General features: G+C 37.8%; 1 protein-coding gene across 4 annotated transcripts in view; it reads left to right on the top strand.

Annotated features, from left to right (window-relative positions):
- The window catches only part of TNNI3K (TNNI3 interacting kinase), a 355,192-nt gene that overhangs the window by 150,869 nt on the left and 179,222 nt on the right, over nucleotides 1-25,101 (top strand). For all 4 annotated transcript variants that reach the window (NM_001204807.2, XM_002715920.6, XM_017345534.4 and 1 more), the window contains exons 16-17: nucleotides 91-285; nucleotides 1,034-1,138. In NM_001204807.2, coding sequence (NP_001191736.1) covers nucleotides 91-285; nucleotides 1,034-1,138 — 300 coding nt within the window. The remainder of the gene's footprint in view (nucleotides 1-90; nucleotides 286-1,033; nucleotides 1,139-25,101) is intronic.

Genomic DNA, 25,101 nt, shown 5'->3' with positions numbered 1-25,101 from the left:
TGGAGTTGTGACCTTTGAGGAGCATATGTGTGGCAAGCCCCTTGTTCACATCCATCTGTTGATGAGGATTTCCTGTTGCTGCCATTCCAGTTACCGAGCCAACACCTACTGCTCCAAGTCAGATGTGGATATGTTTTGCCGGGAGGTGTCCATTCTCTGCCAGCTGAATCATCCCTGTGTAATTCAGTTTGTGGGCGCTTGCTTGAACGATCCCAGCCAGTTTGCCATTGTCACCCAGTACATATCAGGAGGTTCCCTGTTCTCCCTCCTTCATGAACAGAAGAGGTATGGGTCTCTTGGTCTGATTTCTCCTGTAATATGGTAGTGAAATGGCCCTTGCAACACTTCCGAGGCTGTCTGATGTGCCTTCCCCTTCAGAAACCTTTGAGTGCTAGCAAGTGTGATATTTTAAATGTGCCTTATAATTTATGCCTAATAGTTGTGTTTCAATGACTAAAAATACTTTTGTGCTTTCTTAACGGGAACTCAGTTGATGGTAAGATTTCAAGAAATTTAAATTGGCAACTGAAGCTTATAAAAAAAATAGGCTAAATTGAACATACCAGGAAATCAGATATACTCATATGTAAGCTCAGAATAAAGTAATTACCAAGGCTCACCGTATTTATAAAAGAAAGTTTTAAAAAGAAATGGTCTTATACAAGTCTAATTTGAGTTCACTTCCTAGATCCATACATACAATAATTAGAATGTGATTTCATTCAGTGATTAAAATAAATTTCATTTTTACATTATTACAAAGAAATTGAGTATAGTGCTACAAATAAATTATAAAAATCAAGTGTAATATTTTAAACAAGAAGTGTTATATATCTGAGCTGATCTTTAATTAAGCATTTTCTGATATAGAAAATCTATTTTTTCAGATTTAACAAATTTTTAACTTAACCTTCAATAAAGAAAAGAAGTCTAAAATTACACAGTGAAAAAATCACACAGACCATTTTATTTTTTTACAATATGTTATTGGTTTGACTATTTCATCTCCATTAAATCTCTTTTTAAATTTTAGGATTCTTGATTTGCAGTCCAAGTTGATTATTGCAGTAGATGTGGCCAAAGGTATGGAGTACCTTCACAACCTGACACAGCCAATTATACACCGTGACTTGAACAGGTATTTTTCCCATAAATAATGAATTTAGAATTAAATGAATAATAAGCAGTCTAATACAGCTTTCAGTGAAGACACATTTTAGACTCCTTGCAAATCAGGGTTTTCTACCTATTCTGTGGGTAAGGGAACAGGCTACTATAAGCCTAGGGGACAGAAGCTTTGCCATTGTCTTTTACAGCAGTAGAAATTTGTATAATTGCTTCTAAAGGATTTTTTAAATCTGTGAACAGTGTCCAGAAAGACAGTGATGTCTGTAAGATGTTCCCATGTTGGAATGGTGAGATCAAGGATTAAGTTCAAAGATTGTGGACGAATGTCATGTCTCATGGAAAGTCAGGTGTTAGATGATGTAAAAGTATCTGAAACAGTACTTTGTGCTACCATGTTGGTATTTTTGCTTTAGTAAATTAGCCAACTATAATAGATAATTTATCTAATTCTCAGAAGAGGGTTTTTTTTTTTTTTTTCATGGAATAGAGACTTGAAAATAATACAGAATGAAAGTGTTCCAAGGGTGGGACCCTAAGGATTTACAAAACTTTTGTTAAGCAGTGAAACCTTTCTCTAAGTGAAGTCCTACCTGAATGGTTGATATATAAAACGGAGCAGCATCATTTGAAGGCAGAGTGTGGGGCTGAGAACTCTGTTCAATTCCGTTTTCTCACTACTAAGGAGGAGGACTCTGAGCCATCTCTGTGGAATCCCAAGGGTGCTGTAAAGAATAGTTGGGCAGCCCCTAATAGTTGGGCAGCCTTGTGAAGCAAGTCAGGTTATGTCACATCAATAACTTTCATTCCATGATTGTCAATAAGATTCATATAGATCTAGTGTATAATCCTTTATACAAACTCTGTTCAACCATTAGTTCAATGTCTATTTGAATTTTTTGTTATATTTAAAACCTTTAGTGCAGTAGAACTTGCAAATGAAAGTACCATAGACTCTACTTTCTTTTTTAAAAAAGATTTGTGTGAGTCTGGTGCCGTGGTGTAGTAAGTTAAGTCTCTGCCGGCAGTGTTGGTGTCCCATATGGGCACTGACTCATGCCCCTCTTCTGATCCAGCTCTCTTATTGTGGCCTGAAAAGGCACTGGCAGATGACCCAAGTGCTTGGGCCCCTCCATCCATGTGGGATACCCAGAACAAGCTCCTGGCTTCTGCCTGGCCCAGCCCCAGCCATTGTAGCCATTAAGGGAGTGAACCAGCAGATGGAAGATTTCTCTCTCTCTCTCTCTCTCTCTCTCTCTCCACACACACACACACACACACACTTCTCTCTGTATTTAAAAAAAAAGAAAAAAAGATTTGTCTGTTTTAAAGGCAGAGAGAGAGAGAGAGAGAGAGAAAAGGAGCTCTTCTATCCACTGGCCCACTCCTCAAATTACCTCACCAGCAGGGGTTGAACCCAGGAGCCAGGAGCCGGGAACTCTATCGGAGTCTCCAACAAGGGTGGCAGGAACTCAAATACTTGAATCATCATCTATTGCTTCCCGCATGCATTACCAGAGAGCTGAATTGGAAGCAGAGTCTGACAAGCAATGGCTTAACCTGCTGTGCAGCAACGCTGACACAATAGTTTGTACTTTCAAAAAGCTTCCAAATTCCAATCGAGGTGAAAAATATCTAAATATATTCTAAGGTATAAAATAGATAATTCTGTAAAAGAAATAGTGGCACTTTTCTATAAAATATCAGAAAGAAGAATATTAATACTTCTGAGGAGTTTAGAGACAACTGCACAGAAGACATATGAACTTAGTGTTGAAGGATTTGGAAGAGCATCCTTCTAGGCGTAGGGATTACCTTAACAAAATAGATACAGATTAGAAAGTGACAGGTAAACTTGGGGGCTACAAATAGTTTTGTTTTAGTGCACAAAGTGTATGAAAGTAGGTAGTGTATATAGTATCACAAATGCACAATTGGGAAATACAAAAAGATAGAAGGAGAGCACAGAAATCAGTAAATGGTACACTAAGATAGGTTATGATTTGTTCTGTAGGCAGAATCTGGCACTAAGGATTTTGAGCTGGAAATCACAAATTGACAGCTGTGTTATGATAAGAAAAGCATATTGTAAAAGGCAACTTTAAGGAGAAGGCAAGAAACTTATGAGCAATTGTAATAATCTAGAGGAGAAATAATGAAAAGTGGATTTTACCAGTGACAGTGGAAATGAAAGGAAAAGACAGATATAAAACATAAGATAGATAAATCATACACAAATGTGGTAGAATCTTAGGTGTTAGAAGTATATAGGACTCAATCTGTTCATAATTATTTACTAGTTTTCAAATAAAAATCATTTCTTCACTGCAATGTTTAATTCTTTATATCTATTTTCTTTTTTAAAATATTTACTTATTTATTTGAAAGTCAAAGTTATACAGAGAGAGAAGGAGAGGCAGAGAGAGAGAGAAAGAGAGAGAGAGAGAGAGAGTCTTCCATCTACTGGTTCATTCCTCATTAGGCCACAATGGAGGAGCTGTGCCAATCCAAAGCCAGGAGCCAGGAGTTTCTTCCAGGTCTCCTACAGGGGTACAGGGGCCAAAGCACTTGGGCCATCTTCTACTGCTTCCCCAGGCCATAGCAGAGAGCTGGATGGGAAGTAGAGCAACCAGGACTAGAACTGGTGCCCATATGGGATGTTGGCGCTGCAGGCAAAAAGGGCGTTAATCTGCTGTGCCACAGCACAGGCCCCTATCTCTATTTTCAAAACACATATCTATGCTAATAAACTTCTTTGAGTTTCAGTAACATTTAGTAATAACTTGAGATGATAAATTAGCATAATACAAACTGATCATCTTGGGTTTAGGAATATTACTGTGCCATTTCAACCATCTTTGCACGTGGCATTAAAACAAATGAGTGATCACTCTGAGTTTTCTCTAGCTGCAGTGGTTCATTTGCAGGACATCAGAATTTATATGCTGCTACTCTGTGAGAAAGTGCAAGTTGTTACCACCACTTATAGAGCAGGACCAAAAACATAAATGTCACTTAAAATTGAAAATACAACATTTACTATAGAGCAGATGTAGGTTTATGTTTGCCATGCCTCCGATCTTACCTAAATGCTTAAATTATACTAAAAGTTTTCAAATTGTATAAAACATAAGTCCCTTCAAAAAAAATAGAAACCCAAACAATGGCATCTCTTATTTGTGGACTATTTTCTAGCATTATTTAATCTAGTAATGACTACAAAACATCCAGTTTCTCAAATTAATGCAAACATAGCATTATGCATGTCTCAAAAGAACATGAATCTTTTCCTCAGAAGGATTATTATAATCTACATATGCCCAGGAAGCAACCAAATTTCCAATTTAGGTGGAAAATGATTAAGAGCCAAAATGATTAAATAGTAACTTTCAAAGGATTTCAAGAAAATCAAAGATCAAAGAGGAGTGGAATACTTCCTGGAGGACGTAGAGTTAAAACTAGACTTTGAAGAATAGGCATAAATCTTTCATTGGTCTTTTCCCAGCATACTAACCCGTTTCTCCGCAATACTTACAACATACCACCGAAAGTAATGGGGCAGAGATGCACATCAGAGACCGGAGCACAGACACTTGTTTGCCTTTCTAGCCACATGATCTGTGTACATGTCCCTCTTCCCCATTACTCTGGGCAAGTCGCAGCTTCAAAGCCAGGGATCCAGCTCTCTTCATCTCACATATCTAGAATGAATGTAATGTTGTACACAGAGAAGATATTCAATCAGTGCACTTTTAGCTAAACCAAATTCTTGGGGCATCTCTGTGAATGTCATTTTGGAGTGCAATGGCCCACAGGGGATCAAGAATTTGTCTAATACCTTAAACAATTTTAAAGGAGAAAGGCTGTTTGAGGTTATTGATCAGACTACAGAAAATGGACATTTTCTATATTTGTGTTTATGACCGTTGAAATATTTGAGTAAAAGAGAAGAATTTTATTTTTCCTCTGGCAAGCAAGGCTTCTTTGAGGATTCTCATACTAAGTTCCGAAAGTTAATTTAGGTCTTCAGTATATACCAAGAACAAGTTCAAGGAATGAATAAGGAGGTGGTTCTTCCCAGCTTTGGTGATGATGATGATAATAACAATAATACCTATAATTTACAACTATTTAGTCCTTAGAGTCTGAAAGTAGCTCTCTAAGCTTTTGTCTTGCTTTCATTTAATCTCATAATGACTCTATGGTATAGTTATTATTATCTCTGTTTTACAAATAAAAAAAACTGAGTAGAGAGACTAAGTGTGAGGCCACATTCATGTCAGCAATATTTATCAACCTTGCTCATTATACTTCAGTCTTTAAGATGCAAAATTCTTGTGAACCAAACCATTTCTTGTATCATTTCCGCATGCTTCTGTGTTCTGCTTATTTTTTCAATCCATAGGTTTGGAGCCTAGGTTGCATACAAGGAAAACAGCTATGTTTTATGTGGTTCATATTGTTTAAGTGATTTTTAAGTTTTTTTTTCTTAAGGAATGCACTCTTTAATTTGCTGTTAGACCTCACCTTGTATCAACATACACCTGACCAATTTAAATACCTCTTTTGGGCCATTGGAGTTTGCAGATATTTGTCTACATATAAGGCTTCAAAGCTTTTTACTTCATATTAACAGATGTCTATGTTTTCTTGGAAAAGTACATTTTCCAAATCACCTGACATAGAAATGAACATCGCTGCATAAATACAAGTATATGGATCAAATAAATAGCTTTCTCCCTGTGAAAATTGATAGCATCTTATATTGTATAACAACACCATAGGCAATGAAATAGTGGTACTATCATAGCAAAATGGAATGACATTCCCGTGGTATACATATATGAAAAAATTCATCAACTGTGAAGCTGTATACAATGTTTATTGTCATTGCTTTTAATCTTTTGTATTCCTTTATAAACTGGGAATTGAATAACACTCCCCAATATTCTCATATACACACACACACACACACACACACACACATAATCTTTTATGTAACACCACTAGTTAGTTTGAGATCTAGATCTGAGAAGGACTCACTCTTAAAGACTCACTGTAGGTTTTTAGTGTCAGCTTATTCTGAGTAAAAAGGAAAATAATTAGTGATAATTTAAAATCAGCCAACTTCCCAGTGACAAATGACAGATCATATAAAAAATAAAGCTATTAAGGACTAAAAGAATCTTAAATTTGAAGGTGACATTTAACTAAATTAGTGAAGAGTTTAGGAAGTACCAGACAAAAAAAACTAAATGGAAATATTAATGGTTGTTTTAATGTCGGCATATGCATTTGTCTTTCAATTGAATATAAAATATAAAACTCCTGTACTTAAAACATAATATCAAGTAGAGTAAACAAGCTGATTGTTTTTCTCATTACCTGTTAGGTAAAATTCTATTCATCAGTTTGCATAAGTTATAGAGTTACATTCCCAGATTTTTTATATTTATGATTTTTCTAATAAGTGATTGTACAGAAAGAACTTAGTACCTACTGGCAAATGCCATCTTGAAGAGATTTCCAAATATCCATATGCAGATTGTTTATGTAAAAATTGTATCTCACTTCAAATTTCCAAGTTAATTTTATTATTTTATTTTTTACTCTTTTTCTACTTAATACCACTGGTTGAACTCTTTACTTAACATAGAAATACTCATAGGTGTTTAAATCCAATTGAAAATAGATCCCAGTAAAAAATAAGAGTGGGAATAAGAGAGGGAGGAGATACACAGCTCACCACACATTCCAGAGGCTTACCCCTAAGGGTAAAGCTAAAAACTTGCCATGGGACTGCAAATACCATTAAGCTGGGTGATACTAATGCCATCTTACATGTTAAAGTGATCATATTAAGTATGTAACTGATCCTATAGGTAGGATTAAGTGTCAAAGGGATTACATAAATAAGACCAAATGTCTGATAATAACAATAGATAGAATTAAAAAGGAGAGAAGGATCCAACAGGGGAAGCAGTCCACAAAGCAGGCTCATAGAATGACAAATCCCGAGCCGGCACCGTGGCTCAATAGGCTAATCCTCCACCTTGCGGCACCGGCACACCGGGTTCTAGTCCCGGTCGGGGCACCGGATTCTGTCCCGGTTGCCCCTCTTCCAGGCCAGCTCTCTGCTATGGCCAGGGAGTGCAGTGGAGGATGGCCCAAGTGCTTGGGCCCTGCACCCCATGGGAGACCAGGAAAAGCACCTGGATCCTGGCTCCTGCCATCGGATCAGCGCGGTGCGCCGGCTGCAGCGGCGGCCATTGGAGGGTGAACCAACGGCAAAGGAAGACCTTTCTCTCTCTGTCTCTCTCTCACTGTCCACTCTGCCTATCAAAAATAAAAAAAAATAAAAAAATAAAAAAAAATAAAAAAATAAAGAATGACAAATCCCCTAAACAACACTCCAACCTCAGAATCAGCCCTTAAGACATTCAGATTTGTTTGAAAAACCCATGAAAGCATTTCAGGCTTGGAAAGCCAAGACACGGTGGCAAAAAATGATCTACATGAAGGATCTCTGTGAGTGAGATCCCAGTGGAGAGAAGGGACCATCAAAGACGGAGGTACTTTTCATTGAAGGGAGGAGAGAACTTCCACTTTGCTTATGGCCCTGTCTAAATACAGACAGAGTTTGTGGACTCAAAAGGCTTCCATAGCCTTGGCAGCTCATGACAAGAGCCTCAGGTTATCACTGACGTCATAAATAAGACTGTCAATTGTTAAATCAACAACAAGAGTCACTATGCACTTTCTTCCCATGTAGAACCTCTTTCCCTAATGAGTTGTACTATGAGAATTAACAGTAAAACTTCTCTTCAAACAGTACTTTTACTTTGTGTGTCTGTGTGGGTGCAAACTGTTGAAATCTTTACTTAGTACTGAGTTGATCTTCCATATATAAAGATAATTAAAATGAATCTTAATGAAGAATGGGATGGGAGAGGGCGTAAGAGGTAGGGTGGTAGTGGGGGTAGGAGGACAGTATGAGAGGAAGAACCACTATATTCCTAAAGCTGAACCTGTGAAATTTGTATTCATTAAATAAAAGCTTTCTTAAAAATAAAGAAAGAGAGGCAGAGCAACAAAGAGGGAGAGACAGACAGACCCAGACACACACACACATACACCCCAATCCTCCATCTGCTGGTACACTCCTCAAATGACCACAATCTCAGGAGTCAGGAACTCCATCCAGGTTTCCCACATTGGTGGCAAGGGTCTAAGCACTTGGGCCATCATCCACTGCCTTCCCAGGTACATTGGCAGGGAGCTGGGTCAAAAGCAGAGCAGCTGAGACTCAAACTGGCACTCTAATGTGGGATGGCAGTATCATATGTAGCAGCAGCTTAATGGGTTATGCCACACCAGCTGTCTCTCTGGAATCTATCTTTTTATCCTAATCCCCATTTCTACTCCTTTCTCCCTATCCACAGGCAAGCATTCTGCTTTGTTCATTGTATCTTTCTGTTTCTATATATTCCTGAAAACCAAAGAGTGGTATTTTGTGCATGTGTATTTTCATGGACAAGTATAACATATCACTCTGTTTTGTACTTTACTGAGTTTTATGTCCTTAAAGATCTATCTTTGATGCTATGATATATTTAATGTTGTTATTGTATTTTGAACTTACCTTACTTGATCAGGACATGTTAATAAAATCTTTGTTAAAAAAAATCAGTTGTGCCGGCGCCGCGGCTCACTAGGCTAATCCTCCGCCTTGCAGCGCCGGCACACCGGGTTCTAGTCCCGGTCAGGGCGCCGGATTCTGTCCCGGTTGCCTCTCTTCCAGGCCAGCTCTCTGCTGTGGCCAGGGAGTGCAGTGGAGGATGGCCCAAGTGCTTGGGCCCTGCACCCCATGGGAGACCAGGAGAAGCACCTGGCTCCTGCCATCGGATCAGTGCGGTGCACAGGCCGCAGCGCGCCGGCCGTGGCGGCCATTGGAGGGTGAACCAACGGCAAAGGAAGACCTTTCTCTCTGTCTCTCTCTCTCACTGTCTACTCTGCCTGTCCAAAAAAAAAAAAAAAAAAAAGTAAAAAAAATCAGTTGTAATCAGCATCAATTTCATTACTACTTTGAGTAATGAAAAGCTAAGCTATACAATGTATTAATGGTTCCAAAATGAAAGTTGGGTTAGTTAGGACAGTATGTGTATATTAGCAAAAAACCCTATAATGTAGTGGAAACACAATTGAAACTTGAACCTTGAATATATGGCTGAACGAGATGTTACAGTGGTCCCTACCTGTGAAGTCTCCCAGGATCCATCTGAAAATGAGATTTCCGGTCTTCTTGGGGGTCATACCAATTCAAGTGAACAAAAATGGGTCAATATACAAAATGTGCTTGCTACATTTTATGGGCAAGGCATTAGAATGACACATATCACTTCCTGTCATATATTGGCCAGAGGTAAATCATATGCACATGCCCCCTACTCCACAGCATAGTGGAAAATGTAGTCTAGCTTTGTGTCCAGAAGAAGAGGAAATGCATGTTTTTAGGCATCCAGCCATCTGTTACAGTGACCTTATTTACACCGGTGATAACAGGTAATAGTAATATCAGGTAATGTAAGAGTAATAATCGAGAAGGCTGGGCTGGATTTGTATGTATCAGTTATATAAAAATAAAGTTAGTTGCATACTAAATATTTTTAGTTTACACATATACTTTCACAATTTATAAACTGATACCTAAAATTGGAAAGTATAGTGAAAACTGCTTAATAAAGCCTATTATATATGAATAAATTTTGAAATAACTTTCCTCATTCACTTTCGCTAGTTAAGTTGCAAATAAGATAATGACTGTGGGAGTATGGGGACTTATATCTCCAAATATGACACAACAAGAAAAACGTGCAACTATATAAGTGAACAGTATAAGTTATATAAATTCAAAAGCATAAGTCATAGTTTTCTGAACAGTATCAGTGAACACACACACACACACACACACATTTCTTTAAAAGCATAAATTACAAATGAGAATGGAATAGAGTGATTTGTAAAACTAGGTGATTAAGGAACCCCTTCTACTGGATGTGGTGCAAGGTTCTCTGAATATAGTGATCATTGTTTTTCTGATGTCCAGTAATAATTTCCATCCCCAATTCGGACAGACTCTGTTTCCATCTGAAATCAATCTATCTGACCCTAGCTCCCTGAAATTTCAAAAGAATCAGTGGGTTCCCAGAACTTCACCATCCAATTCCTCCCAGTTTTCTCTAAGTGAATTCACCCCTGCCTTCCCACCAAATTCTAGTTTCCAGAGGGCTGGCTATGTCCCAAAACTTCCTCACCACATTTCACTTTTGCTAAATTTCCTGAATCTGAACCCAATCAGCAGGCCCCTTCCCAACCCCACTCTACTGCTAGGACGTCCTTTAGTCCTGAGTTGCCCTCTCTTTGCACTCCGGAAATAGCTAAAGTTTCCTCCCAGGGCCAGTTAAAATGTCCTTCCTCTCTCAGCTGCCTCCATTAAAACGTCTCATTTAATTTTGGCCGCATTCTCTAGTTCTAAAAATAGTACTCTTACTTAACACCCCATTAAGTAAATTCCTTTAGAACATACTCCCTTTAAATTAAAACAGGTATATTTAAGGCAGAGGAAAATTCATGCATTTTGCCACACTATTATATTGCTTGCATAGGATTAATCAAACCTACCATCTCTTGCTGTATCTTCTATCAGAATCTGCCTGATTCATCCCAGTCAGACAAATCTCTCAACTGCACATTATTGACATGATTCTAAGCAACCATATGCCATTTGAAACACCACACAAGATTATATGTGTGTGTAAATAAATGTATCTGTGTGCATAACTCAGCATAAAAAAACCAGGTACTAATTTGGACAAAAATGGGAAACCTGTGATAGCAAAATTCATTTTTCATGTGATATAAAAATCCAGGGCTTTGTGTAGTGAAATGGTTCACTCTGCTGCTGTCTTGTTCCTTAATGCATTACAGTTATACCCTGAAAATTCCCGAAGCTGAAGGACTGGGGTGCCTTTCCTGTAACAATGTCCCCTTCCCTCACCCAAGGGTTGAGCGTGGAGTGGAAGTAACGCTTCTCCTGATCCGACTAAACCCTTTCACACGCTTCGCAGTGACTGGTGGTGAACTTACTGGCCTGCAATTTTCTGGTGTTACTGGTTCCTTACACTGCCATTTTCCATTCTTCAGGGATGTGGCCGGTATAAAGTCAGCTTTTGAAAATGTCAACAAAGGCTTTTCTCTATTCAGCCTCATTTCTTCTCTGCTCTCATTTCTCGAGGCGCACTGCGAATGCCCTCTCAGCACCTTGTCGATTTCCTGAGCAGTTAACCTTTCAATAATGATATTAATGCCGCCTTGTGGTGATCTGCACATTTCTCACTTCATTTTCAGCTCTCACTCGCGGAGATTCATTTATGTTGTTGTGTTCTTCAGATCCTGGAGTTTAATTGAGTGCAACCTGACTAGAGACCCAGAACCAGAATTTCTAGCTAATAAATGAGGAACAATCTTAATAGATGGAAATTTTTTCGTCATTGATTGAATTTCCAATAACTAGTTATATCTCGAATTTGACCTAGAAAAAAGACATACAGAGAATTGTAAACTTTCTTGCCTTTTTGAGTAGTTTCTATTTACCCTAGCAGCCTTGAGAGGAAGCAACTTTCCACATAATGTGAACTTCTCTGGCTGGGATTGTCCCACGGGCATCTCTGAAAATCTGGCCTGGTATGTTGGGAAGAACAGAGGATGGACTAATCAGAGTATAGGCTTCAGAGCCAGAACATGCAAGTTCAAAGTTCAACTCTGCGATACTTTGTGTCCTTAAATATTTGTTTAACATTTCATTTTTCTCACTTGTAAGATGACAATAATTGTATCTACTTTATTGGATTTGTTTTTTGTTTGTTTGTTTGTTTTTTGAGAGATAGAGAGACAGTCAGAGACAGACAGAGAGCTCCCATGTGTTGGTTCACCCATCAAATGCCCAAAACAGCCAGGCTGGGCTGGGACAGAAGCCAGGAGTTAGAAATGCAATGGAGGTTTCCCAAGTGCACAGCATGAAACTGATTACTTTAGCAATTATGGCTGCTTCCCAGAGTCTACATTAGCAGGAAGCTGGAGTCTGGAACTGCGGCTGTGCATTGAACCCAGGCACTCTGCTGGCGGACATGGATGTCAACCACTGGGCTTAGTACCTGCCCCTATCTTAATGGAATTAAATGAGACAATAAATTATTTATTATTATCATTTTTCTTCTTTATTTTTAAAAGAAATGTTCACTATTTAATATTCTTGAAGGCTTGAATTTCTTTACTGAATTAAATGTACCTACGGGTGTATCTGTCCTTTTGCATTACTACAGATTTTTTTATGGTTTTTTAGATGGATTGATATTTTCTTGTCCTAAAGATCTGGGAAATAACTGGATTGTTTGCCTGTAGGTCTCTTCCTAAGATGAAGAGCTAGGGGATTCAAGTTAACCAGTACTGCCTTCATTAAGACATCTCATCCTTTCACAGTTCAAACGTGCATCAGGGATTCAGTCTGACACTCCCATTAGGTTGATGCAGATCTGGAACAGAATTTGAATAAAAATGTAGCTGAGTACTGACAAAGTTATTGAACTATCCAAAATGCTTCTCAGTAATAATGCAATTTAAACACCAGTTATTTAGTCATTCAACTATCATCTGTTGGCAAATAGATGAAGGAAAAAAGGAATGTCACCAAAGCCACATTTTGGAGGCACAATGTCCAAGAAAAAGAGGCTGTATTCTTGAAAGGATGAATGTATGGAGAGGTGTCTGTGTTGTTAGGCACTGTTCTTGCCTTTATTCCACTAGTTCACTCTGACTTAATTCAGAGTGCCCTTCTCCCTGTGGAGGGCAACGGAGAATGTATTCAAAATCAACACGGAGAGGACTGCCCCCTGCCTGTCCTGTGATAGAGGAAAGGAAGCACTCATCCCGCTCCTTGATGCACAAGACACAAGCATTTTTCTCATCTGTGTTTTTGTTTTTACTTTGTTGCTGCTTTTCTGTCACTTGACTTCTTTCTGCCTCAGATTCCTCATCTGCAAAACGGAGATGACAGTGTTTGTGCCCATTCTGTCCACAGAGATACCCTGATAGGGGTGTCGGACAATTGTAAATGAAGGGCTTTAAAGATAATGAAGCTACAGGAGAAGTTGGAATATAATCTATACTACTTTCATGAAGCAGAACTGCCCACAAATCTCGGACTGAGGTTCATTTTGCATCCAGCAGCTGGCTCTGCACTGCTTGCAGAGTGGTCTGGATGATCTTCCTCAGCTCAAGGTGAAAGGTTCTGTGGATGCTGAATGTGGGGCCCCATTTCTGAGAGGCTGACTTTTGCCTTTACTGGCATGGAGAAAAGAGCGTGCAATCCTCACTAGATGATTAGAACTCTTTAATCCTGGAGGGATGATCTTACTATCAATGACATTTCAAGCATTGTATGTGAAGAACTGTATTCTGTCACTATACCCTCATTTAATGGCTTTAACAACCAACAGAAAGTTCCTGAAAAGCAGGCTTGGTACCATAGATGAAATAGTAGCAGGACATTGATGATGTCTGCCTTCTTTTCTTTGGGGAGGGAAATCCTCCTTCTAAATCCTTAAAATAGCAGTTGGTTTCCATTAAATCTATTCAGAGTTAAGGATCTAAGGATCTTGAGTGACCCCTTTCTTTGGGAATGGAGTACATTTTAATAGGCTTTTCCTGTCTATGGTCTCTGGAAGATTTAGCTTCTGGCAGGCCTCCTGGATTGCTGGGTTTTATAAAGGAAGGGATTGCTTTACACAGGTCTAATTCTTTCTCTTTCTTTTAATTTCTTTTTTTCCTCATTTTATACAAAGAATGAGAAAGGTATTCTGAGTCTTCTATTGAGATATGAGTGACCTCATGGACACACATTTAGCAATGAACTTTTATTAACCTCCTCTGGTTTCACAAAGTATCATTTTTGCTTCCTATATATGAGACAAAACAGCTGTTATTTGCCTATCGTGTGCTGCAGCACTGTAAGCTATAGAGAGAAAAGAATTGTAATTTTGTTCTGTTTTCTCACTGTCTTAATTGAACTATATCTATAGCCTCTATCTGAACAGGAATATTTAGCATAGGCCTTAATACATTCTAATACCTCCTAACTCCTACTTATCATGTTTCCTCCAGGAAGCCCTTAAGCTGTTCCCACAGCACTCCATGCTCTTTCTTATCTTAGTATCTTAGTATTTCTCATTGCTATTAATATTGCTCATGTGAAAGACTGCTTTAAAAAGTTTGTAGAAAATGGAATTAAAAATAAGATTATTTTGGTGCAAAAAATTTTTGAATCCCATACATGCTTATATTTGATTATATTCTCTATTACACACTAAGCTTAGTCAAGACAGGAGCTATGGATTTTGCACCATTTTGTTCCCAATGCTTAGCACGATGACTGGGCTCTAATAAAAATTCAATTAATATTTGTCAAATGCATGGTTGAATTAATAAAACTTCAAGGAATATAAGGATAACATATATTAAAGTATCTTTGTGTCAGGCGTTGAACTCAACGCCTCAGAGGCATTATGTAATTAAATCCTCATAACTCTGCATGATGGCATTCTTAAACAGCTAATGATTGAATGGTTTAAAAAGACCAGGCAAATTACCAAGGTGAAAAAGCCACTAAGAGACAGACTAAGATTATTACCTGTGCTATCTAGTCACATAGGCCAAAATATCAGGATATAGAGTCATTTAATCTCACAAGCAGGAAGAGCTCAGCTCTGATTGATAAGAAATGTGATATATGTACCAAATTGCTTGACCAAAGGAGCACTACTTTATATAATTCCTAGCAGAAATAGAAAGGTAGCTCTTAACTGATATTGAACAGTTCTGTGGCATTTAATAATATGAAAGTCATTCGTTAGCTCAGTGAAGACTACTGTTCTAAAATCATTTACCTGTTTTGTGACATAGATAATTATTTGCATGCTAGTCACTAAAGTCTCCAAACGCAGTTGGAAAAGGAAAGATTATCAGCTGTTTGATCTCATTTTCTAATTTACTCAGGTGAAAAGTTAATCAAACAAGCCAATTCTGTAATGTAGACATAGCCATGACTATCTGATGATTCTCAAGAAAAATACAACCCCCTGAAATTCTATGATTTCTAGTCAGTATTGATCATGTGGATTTGAACCAATACTTATTTTTTCTAAATCGATTGATTTTCCTTCTCACAGGCAACAGTTTTATGTTCTAACCTGCAGCATTTCTATGCCTGACTAGAATATTTTTGCATTTGATTAGTGTTTTCATTTGACTTTCAATGAGGTCTCAAAACAGTTTGGCTTGTCACAGTCAAATTATTTAAATATTCCTCTGAAAAAGAGTATGTGGGATCTAAAATCAGATTCCTGTGAACTCAAAAAAAAAAAAGTGGTAACAATTCTGAACTCATTATATTTTTATGTCTAAATTAATCATTTTACAATTTCATTTTATGTTAATGCTAGTCTTAAATGCAGTGATTATTTCATGACTTAATGGATAAGTTTAAATTATTAACTGACCCAGACGTTGCTCTCAACAAAGATTTATATTACTTTTTTGAATTCTCTTTGTGATCAACATCACAAATATGTTACATCATGTACTTATATTTATAAAAAATTATTTTGGTTTCTTTAATACAAACACCAAAGTCATCATTTTATTTCTCAGTTACTCTTACACCTCTTAATTGATCAGAATTATCCCAACGGATCCAAATATAGTCAGATTTCTCTAAGTTCAACTGGCATCATTAAAAAGAAAGCACACATGAAATAGTATAGACCATATTAGTCCATTTATTTATAGTTTTAAAAAATACGATCTAACCTGGAGGGTCAAAATGATTAATGGTTTCCTGAAACGTAATTCCAAGCAATGGGTAGACTTCAATAGGAAAGAGAAATCCTTTGGGAGGGACATAAATGTTTTGTATCTTCATTGAAATGATTAAATCGTAGTCTTCAAATAAGTGTGATTCTTCCTTCTAACTGCCTTACCAGTAAATTGCCTAATATTGGCAGTAAATAGGAAAAAGTTAAATCCTCAAAAAGTGAATATATAGATAGGATTAAGTGTTTAAGTGTTAAAGAGATCATATAAATAGGATCAAGTTCCTGTCAATAATAACAGATAGAATTTAAAAGGAGAGAATGTCTGACATGGGAAACAGTCCACATAGCAGACTCATAGAATGACAATTATCTTAAGTAACACTCTGACCTCAGAATCAGCCCTTAAGGCTGCCTGGTGTAGCTAAAAGGCCTGTGAGAGCATTTCAGGCATGGAAAGCCAATGTACTGTGGCAAAATATTTTCTACATGAAGGATCTCTGTGAGTGAGACCCCAGTGGAAAGTAAGGGCCATCAAAGAAGGATGTACTTTTCTCTAAAGGAAGGAAATAACTTCCATTTTGCTTATTGTCTTGTCCAAATACTGACAGTTTTTGGACTCAAAAGGCTTCCATAGCCCAGGCAGCTCAAAAACCTCAGGTGATAACTGACATCATGCATAAGAGTGTTAACTGTTAAGTTAACAACAGTTACTATGTACTAACACCCATGCAGGACCTCTGTTCTCAATGAGTTATATTGAGAGTTAACTGTAAAACAGTTCTCAAACTGTGTGTGTGTGTGTGTATGTGTGCAAATTGTTGAAATCTTTACTTAGTACAGAGTTGGTCTTCTATGTACTAAGTTAATTGAAAATGATTCTTGACCAGCGCCGTGGCTCAACAGGCTAATCCTCCGCCTTGTGGCGCCGGCACACCAGGTTCTAGTCCCTGTCGGGGCGCCGGATTCTGTCCTGGTTGCCCCTCTTCCAGGCCAGCTCTCTGCTATGGCCAGTGAGTGCAGTGGAGGATGGCCCAAGTGCTTGGGCCCTGCACCCCATGGAAGACCAGGATAAGTACCTGGCTCCTGCCATCGGATCAGCACGGTACACCGGCTGCAGCGTGCCGACCGTGGCGGCCATTGGAGGGTGAACCAATGGCAAAAGGAAGACCTTTCTCTCTGTCTCTCTCTCTCTCTCTCACTGTCCACTCTGCCTGCCAAAAAAAAAAAAAAAAAGAAAGAAAAGAAAATGATTCTTAATGTAGAATGGGACTGGCAAGGAGAGAGAGAGGAGGAAGAGGGATAGGAGTGATTGTAGAAGGGCTGATATGGTGGAAAGAATAACTATTCCTAAAGTTGTACATATGAAATTTATATTCTTTAAAAATAAAGTATAAAAAGAAATATGCAAAGTAATATGAATATTTGCACCATTCTAATCATGAAAGAAAGGTATTTGTTCTTTTCAAAACCTGAAACGGAGAAAAAAAATCACTTGCCAAATAATTTCACTGGGGAATATCGAAACCAATTCCAGCAAAAGGAGAAGAATCAACATAACTGAATCGGAAGAAAAAAGGTTTAGTCAGATACCAACAATGAATACAAATCTGTATCACCTTAGGTTCAAGGTAGCTGTCCACAAATATTAGCATTGAGTCAAAAAACTGTAGGCATTGACAGGAAGGGAGATGAAGGGTCTTTAAGAGTATGTGTTTACCCTTTATTCCTTCTTGCAGGTTCTGGTGTGATGCAAATTATATTCAGTACCAGAATCTACTCCGTAGCCAAATATGAACATGTACTTTTTTTGTACATTGAATGTGCAAAGAAAAGGCCCCGAATGTTTACATAACATCAAAAAATTGGTGGATTAAACACATTAGACATCTTAGGTATTGCAAAATGGTATATATAACATCTAAAAGGAAAAGTACTCTACACTAAAATTCTTCAGTTTATTTGAAGCCATTGCTACTAGGTATCAGCATTAAGATATTTGCATATATGCAGCTAGAATGGCTTTTTCTTTTTAAAAAATATCACTTATAAGGGAAGACATCCAAGGGATCTAATGAAAATTGATGTTGTAACTCAGAAAAGATATAATAAATTAATTATAGTAACATAATCAAGATTATGAAAATTGGATTATATATAAACAATATAATTCATGTGCAAGAAATATAAAATATGACTTCTTTTCAAGATTAGGTTGTGGAACACTTCTACATAGGTTTCAACAAGTGAAAAAATATATATCAAGTATATCAAATAACTAGCCTACAAACAAGGCTCCTGTTTGCACTCTGGTATAAAGTCAGGTTAGTGCAAACTCAGAAAATTGAATTGGACAATTCCAAATTAGTTGGCAGAAACAAATTATCAATACGAATGTTGAAGGTTCAACAAGCAAAAAAACACAGAGACACAATGAAGGTATTTGTGACAAACTGAATCCACTGATGGCTGTGAGTTACCCCAAAAGCTCAGATGGGTTTCATTTGGATTATAATTTATTTATTTCCCTAACCTTAGCTGGATACTAAATATTTCTACTCATTGTTGGGGCAAGGAGAACTTAGCCATCTTAGATAGCCAGTTATTTACTTGTAAATGAGAGAGTTTTTCTTTTTTCCCTAAGATTTGTTTATTTATTGTGAAAGACTTAGAGAGAGAGAGAGAGAGAGAGATCTTTCATCCACTGTTTCACTCCCTAAATGTCCAGAATGGCCAGGACTGGCCCAAGCCGAATACAGGAGCCAGCACCTTCTTCCAGGTCTCCCATGTAGGTGCAGAGGCCAAAGTATTTCCGTTTCTTTCACCATCTTCTGCTGCCTTCCCAAACACATTAGCAGGGAGCTGGATCAGAAGTGGAGCATCCAGGACTTGAACCTTTACCCATATGGGATGCTTGAGTCACAGGTGACGGCTTTGCCCACTATGCCACAACAGCCAGCCACAACAAATTATTTCTAAACATTTGTCATCTTCATTTATAAAATTAGGATAGTACCTACCTCATGGTATTTTAAAATACTTAACAGTCCCACCACATTGAAAAAATCCAGTAAATGTTCATTGTTGGTCACACAATCTTAAAAGATTGCAGAATAAATGTACTTGCATGTAAAAGGGGACTTCAAAAAATGAGTGGAAAAATGCAGTGAAACGCTGTTTCTTTGGGTATAAAAAATATTTTGAAATCCATGCATTGATTTTTCACCATATGTGTTTTCCATGAACTTTTCAAACTCCCCTCTTATCAAGATTCAGATTCTCATAGCTGTGTTACAAATAAGAGTTGCCAAGAATTTTCCTGAGGAAGGATACTTAATGACTCTTTTCTGACTTCCTGCCCAACAGGTTTCCTTCCTTCTTGTGGTCATAATGTATTTTGTTGAACTCCGCTAATCATCCTGAGAAAAAAAGGTCTAGAAAAGTGGCAGAGAGGAAGAAGAGGGGAAAAGAATGAAGAAGAGAGAGTTGAGAGCCTATAGCAATACAACAAAAATGATAGACCAAAAATAAAAATACGCCTTCCAAAATTTGAACCACAGATAATCATTCAGCCTCTCCTCATCTCTTCTGTAACATCAAACCTTGCCATACCTTTACTACCTGAGATCTGCTAAGGCAAAAAGGAAACATTGGATGACCATAAATCATGGATGGATGGATAGCTGAGAACTGACACTATTCTCCCTCTAATATACATATTTGTTTTATCTTGGCTTTCAGGGATGGGTAATGTCTGGTCCACTGGACATATAAGGCCCATGAAATCATTTGATTTGGCTGTGCCAAGGCAATCAAAGGCAAGACTTGAAATTTGGTAAAGGTATACAGGCTAATTTTTAAGTTGATAATTTTGTACTATCCATGAATGCCATTATAAATATACAAATGTTTCTTGGCATAAAAAAAGTTTCCCCACTGCTGGTAGACCTTATGACATCTAAAACAAAATAATAGAATTGCTTTCATATTTGGTTGGACATTTTCTTCAGAGTTTTATGGAAAGCAAACCACTAAACCACAGGTACAAAATCAAATTTCAACCATTCACATTGTGCTGAGGAATCTCTCTCTGGAATGTCTCCCCAGCCCCAGGTTCCAAATGGACAACAACTGGGAGTCCAAGGCAGCATAGGAGCTATTGTTCTTGCTAGGAATTTTTATTCATCACCTATTCCCATTCACATTAGCAGCAAGTACATAATAGGAAACTTTAACCATCTTAAATCCTCCATAAAACTGAGAGTACTTTGTTGCGGAAGGAGCTTTTGTCCCACGTCACTGTTGGCTAACATACAAGGGAATGGGAAACAGATTCAGACCACAGTAGGATTTTAAAAAAATAATAATAATCTGGCAATGTTATAGAGAATGGCTTACTTTAAGAGTATTTGCCATAGACTAGGAGGAGTAAGTTGTGATATCCAGGCCAGAATCAATAAGGATCTGAACTGAGGCAGTCATGATGGGACAGAAAAAGAAATGTAAGGACTATAAGCTTATGGTGGAAATGAAATTCACAGTTTCTAGTATGTGATCCAAAATGAGAGCGAGAACTGGAAAAGACTCAAAGATCTCAAGACTTGAACCTTGTTGACCTGCTACCTGGTGGGAAGGTGCACTCTAAGATATTGAAACTGATGTCGATGATTTGTGTTTCAAGTGCCATCACCTTCTAGAAACTTGTGGAAAATATTAGGTAGGGCATTTGGAAAGTACTGAACATTTCTTCTTTGGAAGCCTTCTTTGTTTTAACTCTACTCTTAACCAGGAGAGGTGCTTTCCTTCTGTGCTGCTGTGGCACTTGTTTCCATTCTAAGTACTTAATTTCATTTTTTGGAACCACCCTTTTCATTCTATTGCCTCTGTAGCCTTGGTAAGGTTAGAGACCATAGCCATTTTACTCCCCTTAGTGCCATTAAACCAAGCACAGAGCATAGTAAATAGAAGGCACTCAGAAACTGTTGAATGATTGGTTGTGCCTTTGGAATTTTTAGAAGCTTAAATAGGCTAAATTACATCCCAAGAAAGCAATGGCTGTGGGTATAGTGTTCATTGGCATTATTCCACGGAGAGAGTTCAATTAGAAATAGCAATGGAGGCAAGAGTTGATAGAGAATAAAAAACTGTTAGAGAAGAAAGAGTAGAATAGTCATAAAGATAAATGAAAGGGGGAGAATTTTAGAAAGAAGAAGATGTAAAAATGTTAGGTAGCTCAAAAAAATCCAGAATATCTCCAAAAAGGAAAATAATGTTGGAAACATTTGAATGGTGGGAGTGTACAGGTCTAGCAGAACAAAAATGAATCATGTCTATTATTATTTTGAAAGCACAGACAAAAAAGGAATGATATAGTGATGTTTTAATGATTATAACTCCTAGATTCTTTAATTCAATGTTTTGCTAAAGAATTTGGTGCTTTGGAATTCTCATCAAGTAAGATACCTCATGGAAAAACACTCTCTGATAAAAGTAATCTGGGCAAGGTTGATTATTATGTCCCACTTTTAGACATTCAAAAAACATAAGTTCTGTCTGCAGTAACTCTTCAATTTCAGCAAGGCATTTTACCAGCTTTCTTATGCTAACTTCCAACTTACCTATTAACATAGCAAGAGAAATAAATATATTCCCTAGAATTTATTTTGAGGCATGCTGTTTTGATTCTGTGACTGCAAGCAGTTTCATATCCTCCAGGTATAAAAGATATTGTGAATGCATATAGTGAGCACTGTCAATATTTGACGAAATCTTTCTGGTTCAGATGACTCTTTGGAAGTGATATGTTCTTTGAGCTGCATCAAAGTACATCTTGGAGTGGCAGTAACTCTGAATGTTGACATTCCTTTTTTCTACCAATATTTCCTGTGTACCTATTTTGTACCACATAGCATGTTCTGCTGTTAGAATACAGCATTAAACAATGTGGCAAAAGCCCTTCCTTTCATGAAGCACATGGAACAGAAATTGAAAGGGGAATTGGGGAGAAAGGATACAGGCAATTTTATAAATAAGCAAGGTGATTTAGGATAATTAAAAGTGCTACAAAATGTGTAGGTATAATAAAGTGTAATTGGAGTAATTTTGTTTATTGGTCTTAAAGACTTCTCTGAGAAGGTGATGTTGGGCTAAGAGCCCCAGCCTGGTAAATATATGAGTAAGAAACAACTCCAAAGAAACAATATATCAACAAGTGAAAAATTCCTAAAAGGAATGAGGAGGAGGTGAATGATGATGATGGTGATGATAGATAATTAATATAGCTAGATGACAAGAGTGACTAAATGAAGTGGATAATGAAGGAATGATAGAAAATTGAATAGAGCAAAATCCAGGTCATATATTACTTTATAGACATTTCAAATTGAAATCTTACTTTGAATATGATAGTCAGACACTGGATTCCTTAAGTAGGAGAGAAACATAATCTGTTTTATTTATTAATTCATTTTACACATCTTTATTGACTATGTAATGTACGCCAATTCTTTATTTTGCCTCTGGATATCAATACTGTAGTTAGCAAAACAGACCCTACTTTTTTTAAAAAGATTTTATTTATTTATTTGAGAGGTAGAGTTATAGACAGTGAGGGAGAGACAGAGAGAAAGGTCTTTTGTCTACTAGTTCACTGCCCAAATGGCTGCAACAGCCAGAGCGGTGCCAATCTGAAGCCAGGAGCCAGGAGCTCCTTCCAGGTCTCTCATAAAGGTGCAGGATCCCGACGACTTGGGCCATCTTCTACTGCTTTCCCAGGCCATTGCAGAGAGCTGGATGGGAAGAGGAGCATCTGGAACTAGAACTGGAGCCCATATAGGATGCCGGCGCCGCAAGTGGAGGATTAACCTATTGCGCCACAGCCCCGGCCCCCAGACCCTGCTTTCATAGAGTTCATATTTTTGGAGACTAGTTTAAAAAGGAATATTCTGAACATACTGTGGAGAATGGATTAATGTGGGGTCAAAGTGGAATCCCACAGAGAAGTTGCAATCCCTGGCAGTGAAGAAAGTAAACTGGGAGAAGTGAATTGGACCAGAACCCTAACAGTGAAGACAGAGACAAATCAACAGATTTGCTATTTTTTAGGTAGAGTTTCTAGGTTGCTGATGATAGGTATAGGAGATGAAGGAAAGAGAATTTCACAGATGCAGATGACATTTTTGAGATGTCATTTGGAAAATAACTTTTTGGAAACAGAATCCAGGAAGTCTTTTGTGGCATTTTAAATTTGAGATGGCTGTTAGATGTTTAAGAAGATACCTTACGGAGACAGTTGTAAATGCAGATCAGGAGTTCAGGGAGAGATCAGTACTTGAGATATACATTTGAGAGTCTCAGCAGATATGTGGATTTTAAAAGTTATGGGGCGGATGAGAGTAGCTGTGGAGAAAGAAAACGAGAAGAAGTCTCAAAGCAGAGGAGTAAATGCCGTCAGAGGAGACTGAGGAGGCTTGCCACAGAGGTATGAGTAAAACCAGGTGCTATGGCACAGATATTAGTTTGAATATTGAATGTCCCCCAAAGGCCCACGTGTTTAAAATTTGCTCCCCCAAATCTTATATTAATGATACTATGAGGGCAAAACTTAATCCAATTACAGTGTCTGTAGTGGGGCCTTAGGTAAGGAATTAGATTGAATAAGGTTGGTAGGGTGTAGTCCAGTGGTTTTAATTGTGGTAACTTTATAAGGAAAGACACATATACAGATGCACTTCTTGCTGTGTAATGCTCTATACCACTTTGGAACTGTGCCAGCAGGATCACCATCACTAATGCTGAACCAATGGGGTCTGGTAATCTTACATTGTAAATCCCTCCATAACCATGAGACAAAATAAATCTCACTTTCCTTCAAAAGCAGCCTATGTTATGTGTTCTGTTATAGTATCAAAAAGCTGACTAATACTGCAAGGGAATATAATAGGATGGGAGCTGAGAGAAAAGCATGTTTCAGTTAGTAGGGAATTATCGATTGTCTTGAACACAACTGAGAATTTAAGTACAATCATGAAATAGTGATCAGTATATTTGTCAAGATGGGAATTACTAGATGCCTTGACTACAGTAGTTTTTATCAAGTTCTAGAGACCACTTATGTAGTGCTTACTACACTTGTGTGGAAGCATACTTTAAGTGCCTTATATATTTTAAAATAATAAGATGCAATTATTATTCCACTTTACTTCTGAAAAATGGAGGCACAGGATATCAATGGCCTGCCTCATATTTCCTGCATGGCAGTGCTAGGATTCGAAGCTAGGCAGGATGACTCTGGCATCAGATTCTTTCCTATATCACTGTACTATTCTCTAAAACTCAGTTAAAGGGGCTTGGCGTGATAATGGAAGGTGGGGCAGAGGAACCAACAAACAGAAATTTTTTGACAAGTTTTGAAGTCCAGAGAAAATGAGAAATTGGATAGTACCTGGAAGAGGCTGTGGGTCAGGAAGGGATTTTAAGAATGGGAGCTACTAGAGCATGTGTGAATGATGATGGAATAATTGGGTAGAGAGGAAAATTTGATGTTGCAGGTTAGAAGGATCTAATCATGTGAGCAAAGTCCTTGCACTTGGCTCAGGACCTGGCAGAAGTAAGGGCTCAGTACAAGGCTGCTGAATTACAATAAATTACTTAAACCCAGTGACAGAGCTTGGATTTAACTCCTGATCTCGGGCTCCTGGTTTAGTTCTCAGATCACCAGACCGTGCTGTCTCATAGCCCTTAGTCCAGTCTGCTTCTCATCAGAAAGGTCATTTCCTCAAGGTTCTATCAGTAGCCCCACTGCTTTAGATGCAGAAGCCCCTGATTCAATTTCTTGCTGGAATGGATTCTTCACAAATAAGGATAATCCTCCATTTCATGTTTACTCACTTGGTTGACTTCCTGTTTTCCACACTCTTCCCATAACAGGCTTTGCAGTTTCTATTTTCTGAGACAGTCAAATAAGTGTGGGTTGATACTGTGACTGAGTCCCTCCTGAAATGCATAATTTTCCCCTTTTATCATTTTGAAACAAATAGATGAATTGCAAAGG

This window comes from Oryctolagus cuniculus, chromosome 7 (genome assembly GCF_051225735.1).
Source record: "Oryctolagus cuniculus isolate XC-2025 breed Fujian yellow rabbit chromosome 7, ASM5122573v1, whole genome shotgun sequence".
NCBI classification, from domain to species: domain Eukaryota; kingdom Metazoa; phylum Chordata; class Mammalia; order Lagomorpha; family Leporidae; genus Oryctolagus; species Oryctolagus cuniculus.
Note: the sequence above shows the minus strand (reverse complement) of the source record. Positions and strands in the feature narration are given on the sequence as shown.